General features: G+C 41.5%; 1 protein-coding gene across 4 annotated transcripts in view; it reads left to right on the forward strand.

The window, feature by feature from the left end:
* LOC126188087 (uncharacterized) overlaps window positions 1-8,492 on the forward strand; it is a 538,033-nt gene extending 529,541 nt beyond the window's left edge. For 3 of the 4 annotated variants that reach the window (XM_049929542.1, XM_049929543.1, XM_049929544.1), the window contains 3 exons: window positions 6,771-6,885; window positions 6,982-7,069; window positions 7,165-8,492. In XM_049929542.1, coding sequence (XP_049785499.1) covers window positions 6,771-6,885; window positions 6,982-7,069; window positions 7,165-8,182 — 1,221 coding nt within the window. In that variant the 3' untranslated portion in view covers window positions 8,183-8,492. The remainder of the gene's footprint in view (window positions 1-6,770; window positions 6,886-6,981; window positions 7,070-7,164) is intronic. The other variant, XM_049929546.1, reaches the window with a different exon arrangement.
* Window positions 8,493-22,026: the final 13,534 nt, after the last annotated feature.

Raw genomic sequence — 22,026 nt, forward strand, 5'->3', positions numbered from 1 at the left:
CCAACTTCATCCACCACCGCTACCTCAAAATCATCCCTTGCAAGCCTTTCAAGAATTTCTCGCATCCAGCACTGCTTCATAATCCTTCCTCAGGTCCCTACAACATGATCCTAACCTGTCCTCTGCAGAACTCCAGGCTCTAAGTTCCTTAACAGCTGATGACTCCATCATTATCCTCCCAGCAGACAAAGGATCTACCACTGTGGTACTTGATCGAAAGGGGGTATGTAGTGAAGGTCTACGCCAGCTGTCTGACACATCTACATGCAGTGTCTGCCATAAAGATTCCATCCCTGTGATTCAAACTGACCTGCAGTCCCTCCTTAAAACCTCAGGCCCCTCACTAGGACTAACACCTCAATCCATAGAACTTCTCACCCCACCCAAACCACACACCCCACCTCTTACCTTCTTCCTAAGATTCACAAACTCAGTCATCCCGGCTGTCTTATAGTTGCTGGCTTCAAAGCACACACCGAACGTATACATCCTGTAGTTGATCAGCATCTGCAAACCATAGTACAAAGACTTCCCTCCTGTATCAGAGTTACGAACCATTTGCTGGATTGTCTGAAATCCGTACCATCCCACTCACAACACAACCTTGCTCGTCACCATTGTTGCGACCAGCCTCTATACCATCATCCCCCATATACATGGTCTGTCCGCTGTTGAACATTTCCTCAGTCAGCACTCACCTGATTCCAAATCTATGACATCCTTCCTGCTCACCTTAATCAATTTTATACCTACCAACAACTGCTTCACTTTTGAGAGGCAGACATACAAACAGATCAGGGTTATGGCCATGGGAACCAGGATGGCTCCTTCCTATGCCAACCTTTTCGTGGGTCACTTGGAGGGTGTTTTCTTGGGATCCATAAGTCTTCAGCCCATGGTTTGGTTCAGATACATTGATGACATCTTTACCATGTGGACTCGTGGTGAGGCTGACCTGTTAAAATTCCTGGAATCTCTGAATATTATCTCCCAGTTAAATTTCACGTGGTCCGTGCCACTTTCCTTGATATTGACCTCATCCTAGCTGCACACTTGTTTCCACATTAAACCTACTTACATTTTTACAGTTGCCATTCTTTCCATGTCAAATGTTCCCTCCCATACAGTCTTGTAATTCGAGGCAAACATATTTGTTCAGATGCAGACTCTTTACAGCAGTACGCCACCCTCCTCATTTCAGCTTTCACTTAATGTAATTACCCCACCAGCCTAGTTCGAAAGCAGATTTCCCTGGACATCACATCCAATTTCGGTACACCTGATCCCTCCAAAAAAAAAAAAAAAAAAAAAAAAAAAAAAACTGTCCACCGCTCGTGGTCTCGCGGTAGCGTTCTCGCTTCCCGAGCACGGGGTCCCGGGTTCGATTCCTGGCGGGGTCAGGGATTTTCACCTGCCTCGAGATGACTGGGTGTTTGTGTTGTCCTCATCATTTCATCATCATCCAGGAAAGTGGCGAAATTGGACTGAGCAAAGATTGGGTAATTGTACGGGCGCTGATGACCACGCAGTTGAGCGCCCCACAAACCAAACATCATCATCATCATCATCCAAAAAAACTACTTCAGAACACACCACTGATCATTCACGGAGCACTGGTCATTCAGTATTATCCTGGTCTGGAATGTCTTAATCAGCTACTTTGACAAGACCATGGCTTCCTAAAATCATGCCCTGAAATGAGATCCACTCTGTCTGAGATTTTGCCCACTACACCTAGAATTGCTTTTCGCCACCCTCTCAATTTCCGCAATATTCTTGTCAGAATGTATGCTCCCTCTGCACCCATCTCCCTACCCTATGCCTCCTACCTCCGTGACCATCCCTGCTGCAAGACTTGCCCTATGCATCCTCCTACCACCACCTACACCAGCCCTGTAACTGGCAAAACATACACAGTCAAAGGGAGAGCCACCTGTGAAATGACACGTCACATACCAGCTGTTACGTAAACACTGCTAGGCATTTTACATTGGCATAACTATGTCCAAATTATCAGTTAGGACAAATGGGCTTTGGCAGAGGGTGTATACTGGCAACACACAGTATCCTGTGACAGTTGTGACCTTGGTGCATGTTTCACCACAGGTGTCGTCTGGGTTCTTCCTCCAGATACCAGTTTCTCATAACTCCGCAGGTGGGAACTGGTTCTCACCATCCACCTGGCCTTAATTTATGTTAATTTCTTCTGTCGCAGTATTTCTTCACAGTAACTAGTCCTTTCTTCACTCCGTTTTAGTTTTATTCATTTTTCATATTCTTACCTGACTATTTTTTGCAATCCCCTACCACCTCTGTTACATACAGTGCACTTAACTTTTCACTCTTATTAACTCATACACAATGTTTTAGCAGTAATCTCTGGCTTGCGTATTACCCTGTCTTCCACCTTTAAGTTCTCAGGTTTTCACATCTCATCTGGTGCAGTCCCCAACAGTCAGTCTTTCGTTCTCATCCCATCCACTAAGTCTCCTTTGACCTGCGGTTCTGGGAGACTTTTCTGAAATCTACCCTGTTTCCTAGACCTCTTCAGTCCTTTTCTTTCACTCTCTTCCTTCCCTTTCAACCCTTCTGCCTGAAGAAGAAGTCTCTGGCTCCGAAAGCATGCCTAATTGTAATCTTCTTTTATGCGAGTGTTCTGCTGCTGCTTGGTGAGTACATATTGTATCTACCCAATTACATTTGATGGTTTTCATTGTTATCTTACTATATAGGTGAGATAACCAACAAGTTAGTCATGTGCCTTATCCTATGATAGAACATCATAGAATACCATCAAGCTATTATTCAATTGTATATAAAACTACAAGGAAATGATATAAATCCAGAGCAGTACACTTTGTGAAGAAACTGTCTGTTGAGAAATTGTTAAAAACAATCTCCAAGTTGTTCATGTATCTCAATAAACTAATACACTGAGATGAAAAAAGTTGAGAGGTACCACCAAATATATCGGACCTCTTTTTCCCCATCATACTGCAGCAGCTCGATGTGGCATGTACTCAACAAGTTGTTGGAAGTCCCACACAAAAATATTGAGCCATGCTGCCTCTATAGCCATCCATAATTACAGAAGTGTTGCCGGTGCAGGATTTTGTACAAATTAACCTCTCAGTTATGTCCCATAAATGTTCAGTGGGATTCATATTGGGCAATGTGGGTGGGCAAATCATTTGCTCAGATTGTCCACAATGTTTCCCAAAGCAGTTGCAAACAATTGTGGCCATGTGATGTTTGGAAACATGAAATCTATGAATGGCTGCAAATGGTAGCTGAACATAACCATTTGCAGTCAATGATTGATTCAGCTGGACCAGAGGACCCAGTCTGTACTATGTGAACACAACCCATAACATTTGGAGTTGCAGCCAGCTTGCATAGTGCCATATTGACAATGTGGGTCCATGGCTTCAGAGGGTCTGCATCACATTCAAACCCTATCATCAGCTTTTACCAGCTGAAATTGTGCCTCATCTAATCAGGTCATGGTTCTCCAGTCATCTAGGGTCCAACTGATATCATCATGACTCCAAGAGAGGCATTGCAGGTGATGTGCTGTTAGCAAATACACTTCTGTTGGTTATTTGCTGCTATAGCCCACAAATGCCAAATTTCTCTGCACTGTCCTAATGGATATGTTCACAATACACCCCACATTGATTCCTGCAGTTAGTTCATGCAATGCAAAAATGCTTTTGGTCATTAAGTGAAGACCATTGGCCACTGAGTTGTCCATGGTGAGAGGTAGTGCCTGAAATGTGGTATTCTAGGCACACTCTTGACACTTTGGGTCTCAGAATACTGAATTTCCTAATGATTTCCAAAATGGAATGTTCCAGTTCCAATTACCACTCTGTGTTCAAAGTTTGTTAATCCCTGTTGTGCAGCCATAATCACGTTGAATCACTTTAATACAAATGATAGATCCACCAATGTACTGCCCTTTTATACCTTGTGTAAGCAACATCACCACCATCTGTATATGTGCATATTGCTATCCCATGACTTTTGTCACCTCAATTTATATTCAACAACATCAGAATGGATCAAATGTATAGATTAACGTTATGTTATATATAGAGAAGAGCCTCAAAATGTTGGGAAACAGCAGCCATGGCAATTGAGACATAATTTTTGAAACATCCCGTACAGTGAAGTATAATTAAAACTGGAATAAAATAACTTTAAAACTGTAGTAGTGAGATTTGATACTTGAGTGTGATCACCGGAAGTAGAGTATGCCATGCAATGAGCACATCAACATAGTTTTTTTTATACATTGGGAACACAGACTCCCGCCACATCCTACCACATCATCCTACTAATGCCTTACCTTATATACAGAGTGACAATTATTGAACTATATGAAACAAAACATAAATTAGTTACAATCTATGGCATGCACACATTTTATTCAACATGTAAACATCACTACAGATATTCAGATTTAGGTTATGACATGTTCGATATGCCTGCCATCATTGGCGACAATGTGGTGCAAACTAATAGTAAAGTTCTGCGTGACCCACTGAACTGTTAGAACAGCAATGCTGTCAGTGACCTCCTGAATGGCTGTTTTCAGCTCAGCAATGGGGTTATTGTTGTACACCTTATCTTTAATATAGCCCCGAAAAAAAGAGTCACATGTGTTCAGATCCAGAGAATGTGACAGCCAATCGAAGCCCATGCCAGTGGCCTCTGGGTACCCCAGAGTCAGAATACGGTCCCCAAAGTGCTCCTCCACCTGCAGCCAGGGCCAATTTAAGGCACAAGTGACATTAGTGGCCATTTGAAGCTGTGAGGTTTTTATACAGGACTTTAAGCAATTAGAAGACAATTTTAGACAATTAGAAGCAGCAGCTTGGGACACCAATGTGAGAGGAGCATCAGGGATGTCTAGGTGCAAGATTTATGTACAGTGTGTATCACAGTTAGAAGTGAAAATTCATGTGGATGAAAGTTTAAGGGGGAAGGAGGGGGTAGCAAAGAATACCGTATTTACTCGAATCTAAGCTGCACCTGAAAAATGAGACTCGAAATAAAGGGAAAAAAAATTTCCCGAATCTAAACCGCACCTGAAATTTGAGACTCGAAATTCAAGGGGAGAGAAAAGTTGTAGGCCGCACCTCCAAATCGAAACAAAGTTGGTCCATTGTAATATGAGACACAATTTAGGTCGAATGAATGACGATACAGCTACAGTAGTTTGGTTCGAATCGTAAGCTTAGCAGTTAAGCGTTACCATGTAGCTATTGCTATGCGTCATGCGCTCCGTCCGTATTTATACGGGTGCCCTTCCTTTTTCACGTGCTTCGTCTGGTTTGAATCGATTGCTTATTTTGCTTTGATCTGATAAGTGCCGTTTTCTTTGTTATAGGTGTTTGCGTCACTCTTAAGCTGAAAATGCATTACTGCACTGTGTCATGCATTGTTTGTCGCATTCTGATAGTGCGTGTTTACGGCCTGTCGCGGGTCGAGAGAGAGAGAGAGAGAGAGAGAGAGAGAGAGAGAGAGAGAGGAGGAATCGTCTCATTAGCGAAACAATGGCAAGAGACTGCTATTTGTTGTTACTTACACTGCTGCTTTCTTTGATAATGATCAACAAGAATCAAATAATAGACTGCGTATGATAGAACATGTTCTGAACGAGAGTTGGGCGAAAATTTTTCTCCGTTTGAAAAGCTTTGCGGCCGCTTCTTTATTACATCAAATTCTGCACAGAAATTATAGTCATCTTAGATTTAAAAATCTAGTCACTTTCCGTGCTTCATTTCTGACTGTATCACTATTAGGCATAAGAATAATACGAATATAAACATGACACGATACGTATATTCTTCCGCGTTTGCTGTTGTCTCACTCTAGTTTTGTAGTTTATTTGGCAGACAGGATTTAAATGAGATAGCAGCAAACACGGAAGAATACATGGCAAAATGTTTATATTCGTATTACTCTTATGGTGAAGAGAATACTGTATGTGATTCAAATTTCATCAGGTTCCTATTAGCAACCATCTCTTCTCACAGATAGGAAAAAATTCAGAATGTAGAGTTGGCCATATTGACAAACATCCCAAACAGTCTTGCCAGTCAGATTTTCGTAGTACACTGAAATTGTGCTGCATTCGAAGATGAACAATACAGAATTTGTATTTACTTCGTTGGATAATGTATGAAAATGCAGTGGTCGAAACTCGCGGCGGAGAAAAAAAGCTCGTCTTCAACTTTTTTTTTTAAATTTATTTACTGACGCAGAGGTTTTGGCGCCAGTATTTATCTTTGTGCCTACAAAGCATGCCTGCGTAGCGCTACATATATTCGATGGCAGAAGTTAGTTGTGGCAGCATGTACCAACATTTTTCATAACTTCCGCTTGCTTTGCACTCGATTCTAAGCCGCAGGCGGTTTTTTGGATTACGAAAACCGGAAAAAAAGTGCGGCTTAGATTCGAGTAAATACGGTAAGTCACTTGTTTGGTGAAATGTTCTCAAACCAGCTCTTTCTGCAGCTTACAGCATTCTGTAACTCTTCAGCTTCTTTGTGTGCTGCAAATAGTGGTTATGCTGAACATCAGCAACATGTCATAGTAATCTGAAAAAATGTCTATTTCATACTGCTGCTATTAGTAGCGTAATTTAAAAAAGTGCAGAAATATTCTATTTTACAGGCTAATTTTTGTTATTACTAATTTTTAAGTATTTCACAGATGAATCATGCTAAAGTCATATTATTCTGTAATAATTCTCTTTTCAGAATCTGTCTGCTGAAATAAAGGCTGTTGATTTATCTGTAGCAGATGATGGGAGTGATGCCAGCTGTAGCTCTGGCAAGATAACCTTCTATCCAGACTGCAACAGTAATGCCCATTGTAAGCAACAGTTCTGGTGTTACAAATCAGAGTAGAAACAGTAATATTTTAAGTTCTATGGGAACTGTATTATACATATGTGTTTACCTTTTTCAGTAGCTGTCTCAGATACATATCCATCACCATCATCATCAAAAGTTACAGAAATATTCAAAAGAGGGTTGAGATCAGTGAAAGAAGACTGGTAAGCAGAATAACAGCACAACACAGCTGTGTAAATATATAATGTTGATTTATTTTGACATGCTAACATATTTCGTTTTATTTATTCATTTACAGGAGAGACAGTGTAACGTCATCACCTTCTGTGACTATAACTGAACCAGCTGCTGCAGGAGAGCAGCAGAGTATGACTACAAGAGTTATAATTCCCAATAGTCCCCCTAAACGACAAACCTTCTTACCCATTTCTACCTATTCATCAGCTGTCAAAGATATAAAAAGAAAAATTTCTGATCCAAAGAGTGACATTCCTCGGCAGCAGCTGGCTAGTAGTTTAACTCGTAGTTTGCAACAACAATTATTTGAGGGATCGCCAAGGACTGTCCCTCATCCAAAGCCAGAGCCTGATCAGCTTGCTGAAACTCATATTTCAATTAGTGAACCACCATGTACAGAGCTGAATATATATGAACCAAACATAAAACCTGAACATGAACCTGTGGTTACAATCTTGCCTCCAGTATCACATTTTACATCAACCACTGCTACCGCAACAGTAGTACCCAGTGATATGGTGTTAACTACTTCTGTCTCCCTTCCATCTGCTACTGTAACAACAACTAGCACCATTACAACATCTGCAGGATCTACCCAGCCAGTTACTACATTTGTTTCTTCTCCAATAGCTTCCGCACAGCGGGATGCTACAATTATCAACATACAGCCACGTTCTGAAACAGACACTATCAGCGAGTTTGAAGAGAAGATAAGTAACATCCTTGCTTCACAGCAGTTACCTTTCCAAACATCTGCTTCAGAAGAAGTACCAAGTCAAGAAACCACAATGCCAGAGGAGAGTCCTCCACCTCCACAGTACATTCCAAGTGCAGCCATACCAGTACCGTCAGTGTCACCTGCCCGAGCAGCAAGTGCAACAGATATGTTGGAGAGTGATTTTGAGCTTATAGAAGCTGCATTAATGCCTATGCAAAGGAGAACTCATCATGATTATCACAACTTGGAACCAATAAGTGAGCATGGGGAAGTGTCCTCAGACAGTCCTGTGACATCAGCCATTGAGTCTGATGGGACATCAGAAGCCGCTAACCTTGAAAGAGAAGGTTTACCTACCTGAACACATGAGATGTTTTAATGAATTGTACAAAAAATGCAGTATTTATATGTAAACATTTTTGAGGGAGAGCTATTTTAATGTCCTCAGAAAAATGTGTACTTAAAGTATTCCTACTACTTTTAAAGTGCCTGTAATGAATGGATGCTGTGATATTCTGTGAATGCTCTTTGCAACTGAAACATATCAGTGTCATAAGTGATACGCTTATTTTATTTTATAACTAAATATACTTAACTTTATTAATCTTGTACACAAAAGACACACACTGAGAACTCTTCATATTTTTAAATGAAATGTCACAAACATGGTATCAACTGGAAATTATTATTACAGCTGTGACAGTCTCCTCAGTTCCTTCCTTTTCCTCAAATGTATGAATATTTGCATAGTGTGTGCAGCATCAAACCAGAATGAAAGATTTAAGCGATATTTGTATTTACAATAATTTACATTGTCCCTGAAGGTGTGAGGAAGACCAAATTATACTTACAAAAACATCACTGCAAAAAAATGTGTAAATTACAAAGTAAATGTGGATGAAATCAGGTACCGAATTGATATTTTCCCGTGTAAAAATCCAAACTGATTTATTAAAACTAATGCTTTGCTACCACATTTTAACATTAACCTCTTTGGGTCCGGTTATTTTTCCTCCAGAAAGTGCATTTACTGCCTGATAAATGTGTTTTTTTTTTTTTTTCAATATTTAAAATATCATTTGACAAATGAATATGGAAACCACATAGTGAAAAGTACTACAGTTTGGAGTGAAGTTCTTACCATAAGGAGACAAGATCAGTGATGCAGCAACTGTTCATAACCAGCAACATGCAAAGCCATATTCTAATTGGATGGTCATAAAAGTACCCAATTTCAGGCTTCTTATCAATTGTTTTATAGAATATCTTGCACTGGTTTCTAATGCTGAGATCTCATTTCCATAATTACACACATTCATAGTAAGACATTGTGCTGGAAGGAAACATTGTACAGACAAAAGACTCAACTGCAAGTACTTTTTTAAAATTTGTATGTATAAAGGGAAACTTTTTGTCGCAGCCAGCTTGACTGAAATGGGATATCTGTACAATTTCTGTTGTGATGAATAAGGCTGGAACTGAAGTTTCTTGAAAGACTGACAAACCAAAGAAAACTTCCAAATTCAGAATTTATATTCTCTGAATCACTGGAGCGAGATTACTGTATTATTTATCATTTTCTGTCACGAACAGACTCTGTGGACCATATTCAGTTTGTAGTGGAGCAGAAAAGGATTCTAGTGTTAGAGAAATGATACCCAGAAAAGACATTCTAGCCACTCCGTGGGAAAGAAAACTGTACGACTTAGAAACAAGAGTTAGCTGAACAGTTTTCATTGTCTACATGATGTATTATCAGCAAAAAGCCATCTAATATGGAATTTAGTTCTGGAAATAATTTGAGGAGTAAAAGTAGTGCCTCACCAAATAGTAGAAGTGCTCAGTCATCACCAGGAGTATAAATACGACTAAAAACTTCACTAGATTTCAGACAAATCCTTTTTTAGAACTATAGAATGCACGCTTGTGCCCCCCCCCCCCCCCCCCCCCCCCCCACACACACACACACACACACACCTGCTAAAGAATGTGTCTAGTGAGATCAGTTGTGCTGCAGTGGGAATAGTGGGCAGTACCTGATGACACAGAGAAGATAGATCAAAGGAAGAGGGAGACTGTGAAGAATAGGGTGTGGGTGCAGGATGAGCAAAGTCAGGCTCATTGGGCAGCAAAAGAAGTGGCTAAGAGGCAAGGCCCAGTGGAAACTGAGGCCAGAATGATTTAAGAGATTGAAGGATGTGTTGCAAGAACAATTGCCCATATATGTAATTCAGAGAAGCTGGTGTTTGGGTGGAAGGATCCAGATTGCAAGGGTTGTAAAGCAACCTTTGAAATTGAAAATTTTGGCTCAGCAGTTTGATAGGACAGCATAAGCCTGTGTATTTGACAATGATTCAGTTTCCCTGGTGTTCCTGAGCATCAATATGGAGAACAGGTCAGAGGTACTCTTGACTACAGCCTGTCCCTACATGAGGTAGTGCCACAGCTACAAGCGTGTTGTATGGTGTCACTTATTTGTACGAGGTGCCTGTAAATATAGTTGCCACACACTTGTCAGTCAGTCTCACTAGTTCATTGAAGCCTTAGAGAGATTGATTAGTAAAGTATTTTGACCTTACTTGTGTTACATTTTTGATTCAAATTGGACTCTGGAATGTTTGTGTACACTGAAGATGACTTTGCTACACTCTGCACTCAGGAACTGCCTGTTTGTTCTGCCGGCCTCTTCATTACAGCCAGAGTGAGTAATCAAGAACTGTTTTCTACCTATGCAGACTAGGATAGAATAGTGGTGAGGAGGATTTTCTCATCGTGCATCTATTCCTGTGAAGCATGGATCCTGAGTTTCTAAAGTTGTGGGAGCAGCAATTGCAGCTGCAACAGTAACAACAATTGCAGCTGCAACAGTAACAACAATTGCAGCAAACAGGAACAAAATCACTGGGAATTCCAATAGCAACAACAGAAATTGTTGTTTCAACTAGTGGTACACCAACAATAGTCTGCAGGTGCAGCTTCATTGTCTCACCTTCGCCATTCACTTGCTTCAAAGAGGCAAATGAGGGTTGGGAGGCCTAGTTACCTAGTTTTGTTCTTCATTGCAAGGCAAGTCAAATAACTGAGCCAGCAGGCCAGAGTGCACTCTTACTGTCTGAAGTGGTGCAAAAACTATGCCCACTCTCAACTAACTTTTTCGGCTGAGATGCTTTTTGGTTTCCAAATTCGAGACCAAAAGAATCTAGTTTCAACTGTGATACCATTCACAGAATTTGACACCTTCTGTGTGCAATATAAGCAACTGTTTGAACCTGTTAGGTTGTGCAACAGGTTTCAAAGGCATACATATTCTTAAAACAATCAGCAGGCCTAACTCTTGTAGAACATGTCTAGTGCTTTCACCGTGCACAATCTAGATAAAGCAGAACTAGATTGCAAAGTATAGGAGTAACATCCCAGTATCATCCAGCCAGAGGGAAATGTTCACAGTCGTAGCTAAGAAGCCTTGATCATTTAGGATTCGTCACGATTTAAGTCTACCTTTAATGCTCAAGCAAATGTTGATCGGTATCTAATTTCTAGGTAACAGGAACTGTTGGCAAAGGTAGATCTGACTAATGCCTACTTTCAATTGCCTACGGATCATCAGACAACACAGTTTTTAGTGATTAATATGCCATTTGACATGTATTATTGTAACAGAGTGCCATTTGGTGTTGCAAGCGCTCCTACAATATTTCAGAGGCATCTTAAGCAACTAATCCAAGGTATCACAGACTGTAATAATTATTTAGATGATTTGTGATTACCGGGCCACATGGGAGCAGTGTCTGCACAGTCTACAGATGTTGTTTGAGGGGCTAAATTGTCACCTTGATAAATGTAGTTTCTTTGAGACAAGTGTAAAGTAGCACACCCACAAAGCATCATGTGGACACAATCATTAACTTACCAGCTCCAAAGAACTACAGTTTTTTGTTTCTGGGAAAAATAAATTATTTCACAAAATTTATTTCCATTCAGACCAGATTTTTCATCTACTTAATCAGTTGCATAAAAAAAGGTGTATTTGTGTAGACAGATGTATGCAAGAAAGCTTTCTTGAAACTTAAAAAAGTGCCTTAGGTCGGCCCCAAACTTAACAGTGTTCCATTCTGGAATTGTGGCATTGGTGCCACGCTGTCCCACAAAATATGCTGATGGTATGAAGCAGCCCATTGTTTTTGCATCTAAACCATTAAATGCGACACACAGAAATTATTCACAAATTGATAAAGAGGCATTGGCTACCATACAGTCCATCAGGCAGTTTCACATATGTCTCTCGGTACTACGTTTCACTGATCAAAAGACCTCATTTCACTATTCGGTCCCCATTTGAAACTTCTCGATAAGATGGCATGGTAGCTGCAATGATGGGCATCGTTTCTGAGTAACTATATTTACAAGATCCATTAACAGACCACCCTACAGCACTCAAATGCAGACACACTACTTCATTATGCATACAACTGAGATGCAGAGTTTGACAGGCACAAGGAGCTGTGTTGTGCCTCGGATGCAAATCAGTGACACACTCACAACAAATTCCTGACTAAGGCATACAAAGTTGCAGCAGAAACAGGCCTTCACCTGCTACTTTGCAGGGTGCCAGTTGTACAGCAGATTTGGCCAGAGCACCTGCCTAAGGGCACAAACCTGGAATGGCATACCTATTTTTCGCTATGGCACGTGCTTAATGTCACTGATTGTGTCGTGTTGTGCTGCATAGGATTCTGAATGCCGGGTAGTGGTTCCTCCCTTGCTCAGCCCTCACATACTGAAGATCCTCCAAACAGAACACTGGGGTATTTCACAATGAAGGCAACAGCATGGCATCATTTTGACTGGCCTGATGCTGATTCCACCACAATACACACTGGCTGGATCTGCCAGGTCTGCATCCAAGATCGATCAATCTTTGCCACATCCTGACCACTCCTGGTAAAAAGTACATGTTGATTTCGCAAGACCATTCTGGGGAACAATGTGACTGCTAGTTGATGACAACGTCTCTAACTTGTGCATGTGGCATGAATGGCTACCACAACCACAGTGTTATATTTGCAATAGAGAGAGCACCTACCACACTGGTTCCTGAGAATGGCCTGCAATTCACAGCATCTGCATTTTGGAGAACTTTATGAATGCAATGGCATTGAGCATATGACCATCACCACTTTACATTTTGTATCCAATTCAGAAGGTGAGCAGAATGTGGCAGGGAAAGCAAATGGTCGACTTTGGTTTATTGGTAGAATTTAGGGAAAGTGTGGTTCATCTGTGTATAGGACTCCAGTGTGACCTCTTCTTGAGTACTCTTTGAATGTCTGGGATCTCTACCAGGTTAAAGGAAGACATCGAAACAATTCAGAGATTTTGATATCTTATGGAGTATATATGTAGATGTAGAGGATGGTCAGGACCTTCAAAATGCAGATGTGCAAGATAATGACAACAGCTGACTTGGGGAGACTCACCATATTCCTCTCCACCTACTGGTCCAAACCTGTAAATTTACGTACGTACCCTGGCCAAAAGTTTACATGGGTGCAGGCTCGGCACCCTCTTCAGGCTGCTGCAGATGACTTTTCCCACCACCTATGCACGCGACTCGTGCTTTCAGTCAGGTCAAGCCAATGCGTTGTTCCTGGTAATAGGCGGGCAGGAAGCATGTGAGGTTGCAGTGAGACATACTGCCCCCCCCCCCCCCCCCCCCCCCCCCCGCCCTTGGCTACTGATTAGCCAAGGTCTATGCAACCACTTCTGGGACAAATCTGTCCAACAGTCTACCTGCTATCACATCACCTCTGCCCAAGAGTTCGGCATTGACAGGGAGTCAACAGTGACCAGCAGTGGTAGCCGATGCAGATGGAACCACTTCCACCCCCTAACCCACTTGTAATTCGCACCACCAACAGTGACCCCCTTACCAGAAGACAGAAGTTTTCTGACTAGGGTTCCCATGAAGGTTGAACCATTAACCCCATCTCTGTCATGGCTGGCACCTACTACCCTGCTGGCAGAACTAAGCTGCAACTCAGAACCCATCGATCTGCCGAAAGTCCCACTGACTGTGCAGACACCCAACTCAGCTGATCATGTCAAGGATCTACCGTGAGAGCCTTTCGTGGGGAGTCTGGCATTTCTTTTCCCCCTTTCTTGATGAAGTCGGTACAGGCTGGGCCATTTCCAGCTCTACATGCCAAATAAAGGGGGGAGGGAGATTTAGCATTTAACAGTGATTCAGATTTGATACGCAGCCTGAGAATTGATGTGGAAGACAGGTCAGAGACACTCCAGCCACAACCTGCTCCCATGTGAGGCACCGCTGCAGTTGTAAGTGTGTTACATGGTGCCATCCACTAGTGCAAGAGCAGCCACACATTTGCCAGTCTCCCTAGTTCATTGGAGCCTTAGCTATGCACCATTGATTAGTAGTGTTTGACCTTGCCTGTATTTTGTTTATGATTCAGATTGCTCCCTGGACTGCTCGTGTACAGCTCTGGACTTTGCTTTTGGGTCGTCATTCACTTCACGAACATTACCATCATCAACTTCCGGAACCACCTTCATGTTTCACCAATATCTACATTACTGCCAATATGAATGATCATAAACTGAGCTCTACCAATGCAGAGTAAGATGGAGTGGACAGGAGTGGAATAGTTGTGTTGGGTGGGTATAATGGACCGGTCTTTCTCCTGGGTTTCCACATAGGCAAAATCTATGTGGCAGTGGTTGGGAGTAGGTGTCATATATAGATGGACCAGGACAATGTGTAGATTGTGTGAGCAGTGGAATATTACTTCAGGAGGTGTGGAAAGAATTTGGATAAGATATTCGTTTTCCATTAGAATGTTAAGTAGTCAAAGGCCTGGTGAGGGATATGGTTCAGTTGCTCCAGCCTTGGATGATATTAGGTGACTGGGGGGTACTCCTTTGCAACTGATTTCTTGGGTGGTCAGAGGCTTGGGGACGTGTGTGGACATGGCATGAGAAATCTGTCTGCAGACTAGGATTGAGAGGTAATGTCTGTCTGTGAAGGCCTTCAGCATGTTGTGTAAGAGATAGCTCATCAGTGCAGGTGCGTTGTCCATGGGAGTCAATATTATATTGACGTGATTCTTTACTGTGGGTCATCAGCTATCAAAAATGCACGTACTGTTGATGGTTAGTGGGGCTGATATGGACAGAGGTTTAGATGAAGCCATCAGAAAGTCCAGGGAGGTGGCATGTTGGCCTGAGGAGGACCAGATGAAGTGGATGGGAGAGAAAGTCCTGAGGTTGAGCTATGGGGGAATGATGATAGGGTCTCTTGACCCTGGGTCCAGATCATGATGTAGCACCAATGAACTTGAACCAAGACAAGGGCCTTTGAGTGGCTAGAAAGGTTTCCTCTAGCTGGCATATAAACAGGAGGGTGCCCTCAAGCCATTGCCATGCTGTGGATTTGTTTGTACATCTTTGCCTAAATGAGATGTAGGTGTGCATGAGGATGACATTAATTAGATACATAAGGAATAAAATAGTAGGTTTGAGATCTAAATGACAATGAGAGAGATATACTGTTCGATAGTGACAAGGCCATTTGCAGAGGGGATTCTAATGTTTAGGGATGTGACAGTGACTGAAGCATTACCGACGTGATTAAGTCTCTTGGCCTTTCTTCTTTGATCATCCTCGTGTAATTGTTGAATTTGGTGAACAGTTGTTAAGTGACACTAGCAACACCATAGAAATTAATTTTTTATCTGCTCATATGTATTGTTACTTAGTAACATTCTATGATCAGCTTTTATCCAGAATTTTTAAAGTGGCAACATATTAATTTTTCACTTTAACGACCAGGCATTGACTGATAAATAACATAGTGACTGTACTGTTTGATTAGTGGATGTGAACCCATAACACAAGGTCTGAATTAATTGATTAATTGCTTAGTAACTTTATATTATAATAGCTGATTACTGACTGACTGCAAGTCAGGCTGTTTATAGATGTGCCTATTACATAAAATACAGCAAAATTCAAGAACACAAAAGTACAGTAAGTAAACAAGTAAGCTTTTGAACTAGGAGCAGTATAACTAGCTGATGGTAATATACTCTCATGCTCATAAATTAAGGATAATTGAAGAATGTGGTGCCACAAAACATGGCACTAAACAAAACTGGCACTAACAGCATAAGCACGTAGGGAACACGCACGAACAGATCTGTAAGTCCATGGTATTGGTGATAAGTCGAGAAAACCGTCCCGAAACACATGTGCTACAAAACACTTCTGTTTCCTGCGCATGTTCTCCGACATCAATATGGGATATGATCACCATGCACACTTACACAGGCCGCACAATGGGCTGGCATGCTCTGGATCATGTGATCGAGCAGCTGCTGGGGTATAGCCTCCCATTCTTGCACCGGTGCATGTCGGGGCTCCTGAAGTGTCCTAGGGGTTGAAGACATGCAGTGTTATGTCGACCGAGAGCATCTCAGATGTCCTCGATAGGGTTTAGGTCTGGAGAACAGGCAGGCCGCTCCATTCGCCTGATATCTTCTGTTTCAAGGTACTCCTCCACGATGGCAGCTTGGTGGGGCCGTGCATTATCATCAATCAGGAGGAAGGTGGGATCCACTGCACCCCTGAAAAGGCGGACATACTGGTGCAAAATGACATCCTGATACACCTGATCTGTTACAGTTCCTCTGTCAAGACACTCAGGGGTGTACGTGGACCAATCATAATTACACCCTACACCATCAAATCACGACCTCCATACAGATCCCTATCAAGGACATTAAGGGGTTGGTACCAGGTTCCTGGTTCATGACAGATGAAAACCCGGTGAGAATCACTGTTCAGACTATACCTGGACTAGACCGTGTACTGTGGTCTTGACACCAGGCTTTACGAGCTCTCCTGTGACCAGGGGTCTGTGGAATGCACGTTGCAGGTCTCCAAGCGAATAAACCATGTCTGTTCAGTCGTCTGCAGACTGTGTGTCTGGAGATAACTGTTCCAGTTGCTGCGGTAAGGTCCTGAGCAAGGTTACCTGCAGTACTCCATGGCCGTCTGCGGGCACTGATGGTGAGATATCGGTCTTCTTGTGGTGTTGTACTCTGTGGATGTCCCGTACTATAGCGCCTGGAAAAGTTTCCTGTCTGCTGGAATCGTTGCCATAGTCTTGAGATCACACTTTGTGGCACATGGAGGGCCCATGCCACGACCTGCTGTGCTTGACCACCCTGCAGTCGCCCTAGTATTCAACCCCTCATAACGTCATCAATATGTGTTCTCTGAGCCATTTTCATCACACAGTTACCATTAACACGTCTGAAAATGTCTGCACACTTACTCGCTGCACCATACTTGGACATGCACCAACACACCTCTGCGTATGTGGACTGCTGCCAGCACCACCATGCGACAACTGCAAGTTACATGCACTGCATGGTCATACCTCATGGTGGTTTAAACCTGCAAATCGCCCACCAGTGTGTTGTTTCACCATGTATCAGCATTATCCTTAATTTATGAGCATGATTGTGCTATTTTATGAGGGAACAATTTAATGTGCCTGGGAATCCCAAAAAGTTTTGAGAAAGTAAATTTTTTTTCCTCCTCCTCCTCTTCAAAGTGTTTTTGCTTATGCAGGTCATTCACAAAGACTCTCCTAATCTACTCTTTTTCTCCAAGCGTCTTGTTCAGCATTTCCCATTGAATTCCTCTCCAATTCACATTAATTTTCTAACTGGACTGATTAACAAACTACCAGGTTATATTAGTAAAATTATACAATTTCGGGGACAAAAAAAGTCAGGGTTACAAAACTGCATTAGTGAATTTTGGAAATCATTATTTTTCAGATTCTAGGCTGTTCTAATCTTAAAATATAATTAATACAAATAACTTTTAAAATTACCACTTTATGGGGAAAAATGTTTGCTGAGAATTGGAACATGGGAGCTTTTAAATGAAGTCAGTCAACCTTCAAATATATGATTTTCACATCCTTAAATTTTGGCAAGCATAATCTCTAAGTGTATTGTAAATGCTGAATACGTCTTTAAAATAAATATTTACTGGTGAACTAACCATACAGGATGTATATAAAGTCCAGGAATACTTTCAATTATTTATTGCACAAGAACTAAACATTGTACAGATGTCATACATAATGCATTTTGAAGAAAAAGTCTGAAAGTGGCCCCTTTTTTTTTTTTTTTTTTTTTTTTTTTTTTTTTTTTTTTTTTTTTTTTTTTTTTTTTTACAAACCTTTTGAGATCACAGGATGCACCGATTTCTTTGGACTCCTTATGCATGTCTATCATACGGGCTCCACATTCACTTCGCTCACACTGGAACGTCCGCTTCTTTTTGCCGGGCACAAGCAACCCATAGTAATGAATTTGTTGTGCCTGTGGTAAATGGCCTTTCTTGTTGGTGGATTCTTACCATACTTGGTTCTAAACATCTGTTGAATAGCTGTAGCAAACTTGTTTTTGTTGAACTCTAACACACACAAAGCTCTCTCTCCGCACCTGAACTCGCCATGTTTGTGACGGTTTACCTTCTTTATTCCTTCTCTTCATTTGTTTGTCCTCAGTACACCCCCAATAATACACAGTTATATGGCCAGTGCACTATTGTTTAACCTTCGATAAGCCTCGTTAATAAGTTGCAGGCGAATATCCACATACTGCTACAATAGTTTCCTGTTGAACATCTACGAGCAGTAAAAACCTATTGTTGAAGAATAATGAGGTACATATGAAACAGACACTGTCATTGTTTTAATATATGGCCTCATTGTGTTACACTTATTTCACAGATGCATTGTTGTTGATCTAACCTCGTCTGAAACTCGGCTGTGGACTGACTGTCTCAGGACCAAAAAGCGGGCCCTTATATATCCTCACAATAATAGATACTGAAACTACACATTGTTCTAAGTTAAATTTACAGAAATTACAATTAAAACTTAACTCATTAAATTAACTGAATAAATCAAAAAATTGGTTCTTTTTAATAGTTTCTTGCACTACGAGGGTTAAGCCGAATTATTTGTTTGAATCATGAAATTAATAAATATTGTTACACTAACAATACTTTTGACAAAACTGTTAATTACTTTGGGATTAATTAAGGGCTGGCTTTGCTAACATGTTTTCGAATAGATCCAAATAGACCCTTTAAGTATACTATTAGTTTGTTCCTCCAAATGTTTATAATTAGTACAGAATTTATCTTTGTTTATAAGTCAACAATAGAATTTAAGTTACAAAACAATTACTGATTTCGTCCTACAATGAAAGATGGTAACTAGGAACAGTCCGAATTAATTCGAAAATCAATTTCATACATATAACTAAGCACAAAATTAGATCCGGTGTTATATTCTTTAAAACTGAGGGACAACCTTTCACTTTTATGAAAATGCAGATTATACTCACGTTTGTTAATAGTAATTAGAAAAAAAACTAAAAAAACCTACTCCTGAACAGGCCATGAAGGCCCAACTGTACCAACCGGTCGCTGTGTCATCCTCAAGTCCATAGGCGTCATTGGATGCGGATGTGGAGAGGCATGTGGTGAGCACACCGCTCTCCCGCCCATATGACAGTTTCCAAGACTGGAAATAGTAATTAGTCAGACATGAAAAAGTGAATTTTAATGAGGCAGACGGCAAAACAAGAGAGGAAGTAAAAATATCCCAGCTTGCTTCGACATACGCTGACTATCGGCAAATTACCAAACTACGCTGTGGCAGTATACATGGAAAGAAAGCTTTCATGGTTTGTCTTGAAAATTACATATGTATGATATCTGTACAATGTTTGGTTCTTGTGCAATAAATAACTGAAAGTGTTCCCGGACTTTATGTACAACCTGTATTATTGTCACCAGAAAATTGCTCTGCGAATAATAAAGTTATGAAACAAGTCAGATCAGAATTTAATCATTTAACATAATTATGAGATATGCTATTGTGTGTATACTGGTAAAAAGAAAAAAAAAGTATTTAAGGAGTAGAACTCCTTCCCACCATATTTGACAAATAGGGATTGAAGTGGTAATGGGGAGGAGAGGTTGAGTCGGTGAAGGAAGTGGTTTGCCTCTTTGATATTGGAAGTTAGATTGTGGGCAATTATTGGACGTATTGTTCAACAAGCTGAAGTTCTTCAGCAGGGCCACACTACCCAGATACAGTGAGGTGTCAAAGATTACTTGCTTTATTATTTTGGGAAGCGTGTAGAAGGTGGGTATACGGAAAGTAGTTGGGGTAAGAAGGGAGATGGGTTCATGGAAGAGATTCTGGGGTGGGCCTAAGGATTTGAGTAGGTGTTGGAATTTATGCTAGACTTCAGGGAAGGGATTAACAATAGCAGGGCTTGTAAGTGGATGAATCATACAATAGGCTGTTGCCTTCTGTCAGCTAATGACTAAAGTGACATCAAAGCCTTTGTCTGCAGAGAAGATGATTACAATGGCACCTGTCCTAAGGTTGTAAATGGCTGTCCTTTCCTCTGCTCAGGGGTTTGTGTTCCTGGGAAGGATGGTGAGCCAAGTTGGAGGTAAGGAATTTGTGGAAGGTTCCCAGGGGTTGATTAGCTGGACAGAAGTGTGAACAGGGACAGACACAATTCATTGTTGGATTTTGGCTGGAGGGACTGGTATCAAAAAAAGTGTTTCTACTGTAGGGACTGGGAGTCAAGCATGATTGAAATTGAGTATGGGGTTGAAGGTGATGACTTTAGACAAGACTGAAACAACTAGGGTGAATTTTTTGGAAAAGATGTAAACGGAATTTTCTTATTATATAGATTATTGCAAAGATCACTTTATCTATTGACAAGTTGCTTGTTTGTGTTAATGTAGACTTTTTGTGAAACATTCCATAGGCTGTTCAGTGCCATTCACATACGCTGATCATTCATAATATTATGACCACCTCCATAATACCCGTATGTCCACTGTTGACATTGATAACAGCAGCGACATGTCATGGCATGGAAGCAATGAGGCCTTGGTAGGTCTGCTGGAGGGAGTCTGCACGCACAAGTCACCTAATCTCCATAAATTCCTGGATGGAAGCGATGAGCTGACCCCATGTTCAATCACATCCCAGATGTGTTCGACCGAGTTTAGATCTGGCAAGTTGGGGGGGCCAGCACATCAACTGGAACTCACACCTGTGTTCCTTGAACCACTCCTGGCCTTGTAACATGGTACATTATGTTGTTGAAAAACGCCATTGCCATTGGGAAACATGACCATCATAAAGGGGTCTATGTGGTCACAACCAGCATATGATATTTCGTGGCTGTCAAGATACCTCGCATGAGCTCCACTGGACCCATGGGTACTCACATGACTGTTCTCCAGAGCATAATGCAGCCACCACCAGCTTGTCTCCATCTGACGGAACAGGTGTAAAGGAGCTGTTCCCTGGAAGATGACGGATTAGCACCCTCCTATCGGCATGATGAGGAAGGTATCGGGTCTCATTAGACAATGCATTGCTCTGCCACTGCACCAACGTCCAGTGCTGTTGGCCATATGCCCATTTCAGTCATAGTTGCCAATGTCTTGGTGTTAACATTGGCACATGTATGGGTTGTCAGCTGGCCCATCATTAGGAAGTTGAATGCGCTGCGTGTACAGACACATTTGTATTCAGCCCAGCATTAAAGTCTGATGTTAATTCCACCACAGTTCACTGCCTGTCCTGTTTTACCAGCCTGCAACATCTGATATTTGTAAAGAGGCGTGGCTGCCCAATCCCACAAAGTGTAGACGTGGTTTCACTTTAGTTTTGCCTCGTGTTAAAGACACTCATCACACTACTCCTTGAACACCCAACAAGTCATACAGTTTCCAAAAGGCTCATGTCAAGCCTCCGGGCCATCACAATCTGTCCTTAGTCAAATTCAGGTAGATCATGTGCTTTCCCTATCCTACACACAGACAGCACACTCATTGTTACTACATGCACAGTGGGTGTGTGTGACTAGCAGTCATTCCCTGACAGGTGACGCTGATATCACCTGCACAGGGTTACATCAATAACAAATCATTGGTTATAATGTTCTGGCTAAACAGTGTAACTGTTACAACATGTTACCTATAACATACAGTGATACACCTTTGGCCAAGATAAAGCATTCCTGTGGTGAGAAGATAGCCACATCAAAACAAGTTTTG

Source organism: Schistocerca cancellata, chromosome 5 (genome assembly GCF_023864275.1).
Source record: "Schistocerca cancellata isolate TAMUIC-IGC-003103 chromosome 5, iqSchCanc2.1, whole genome shotgun sequence".
In the NCBI taxonomy this organism is placed as follows: domain Eukaryota; kingdom Metazoa; phylum Arthropoda; class Insecta; order Orthoptera; family Acrididae; genus Schistocerca; species Schistocerca cancellata.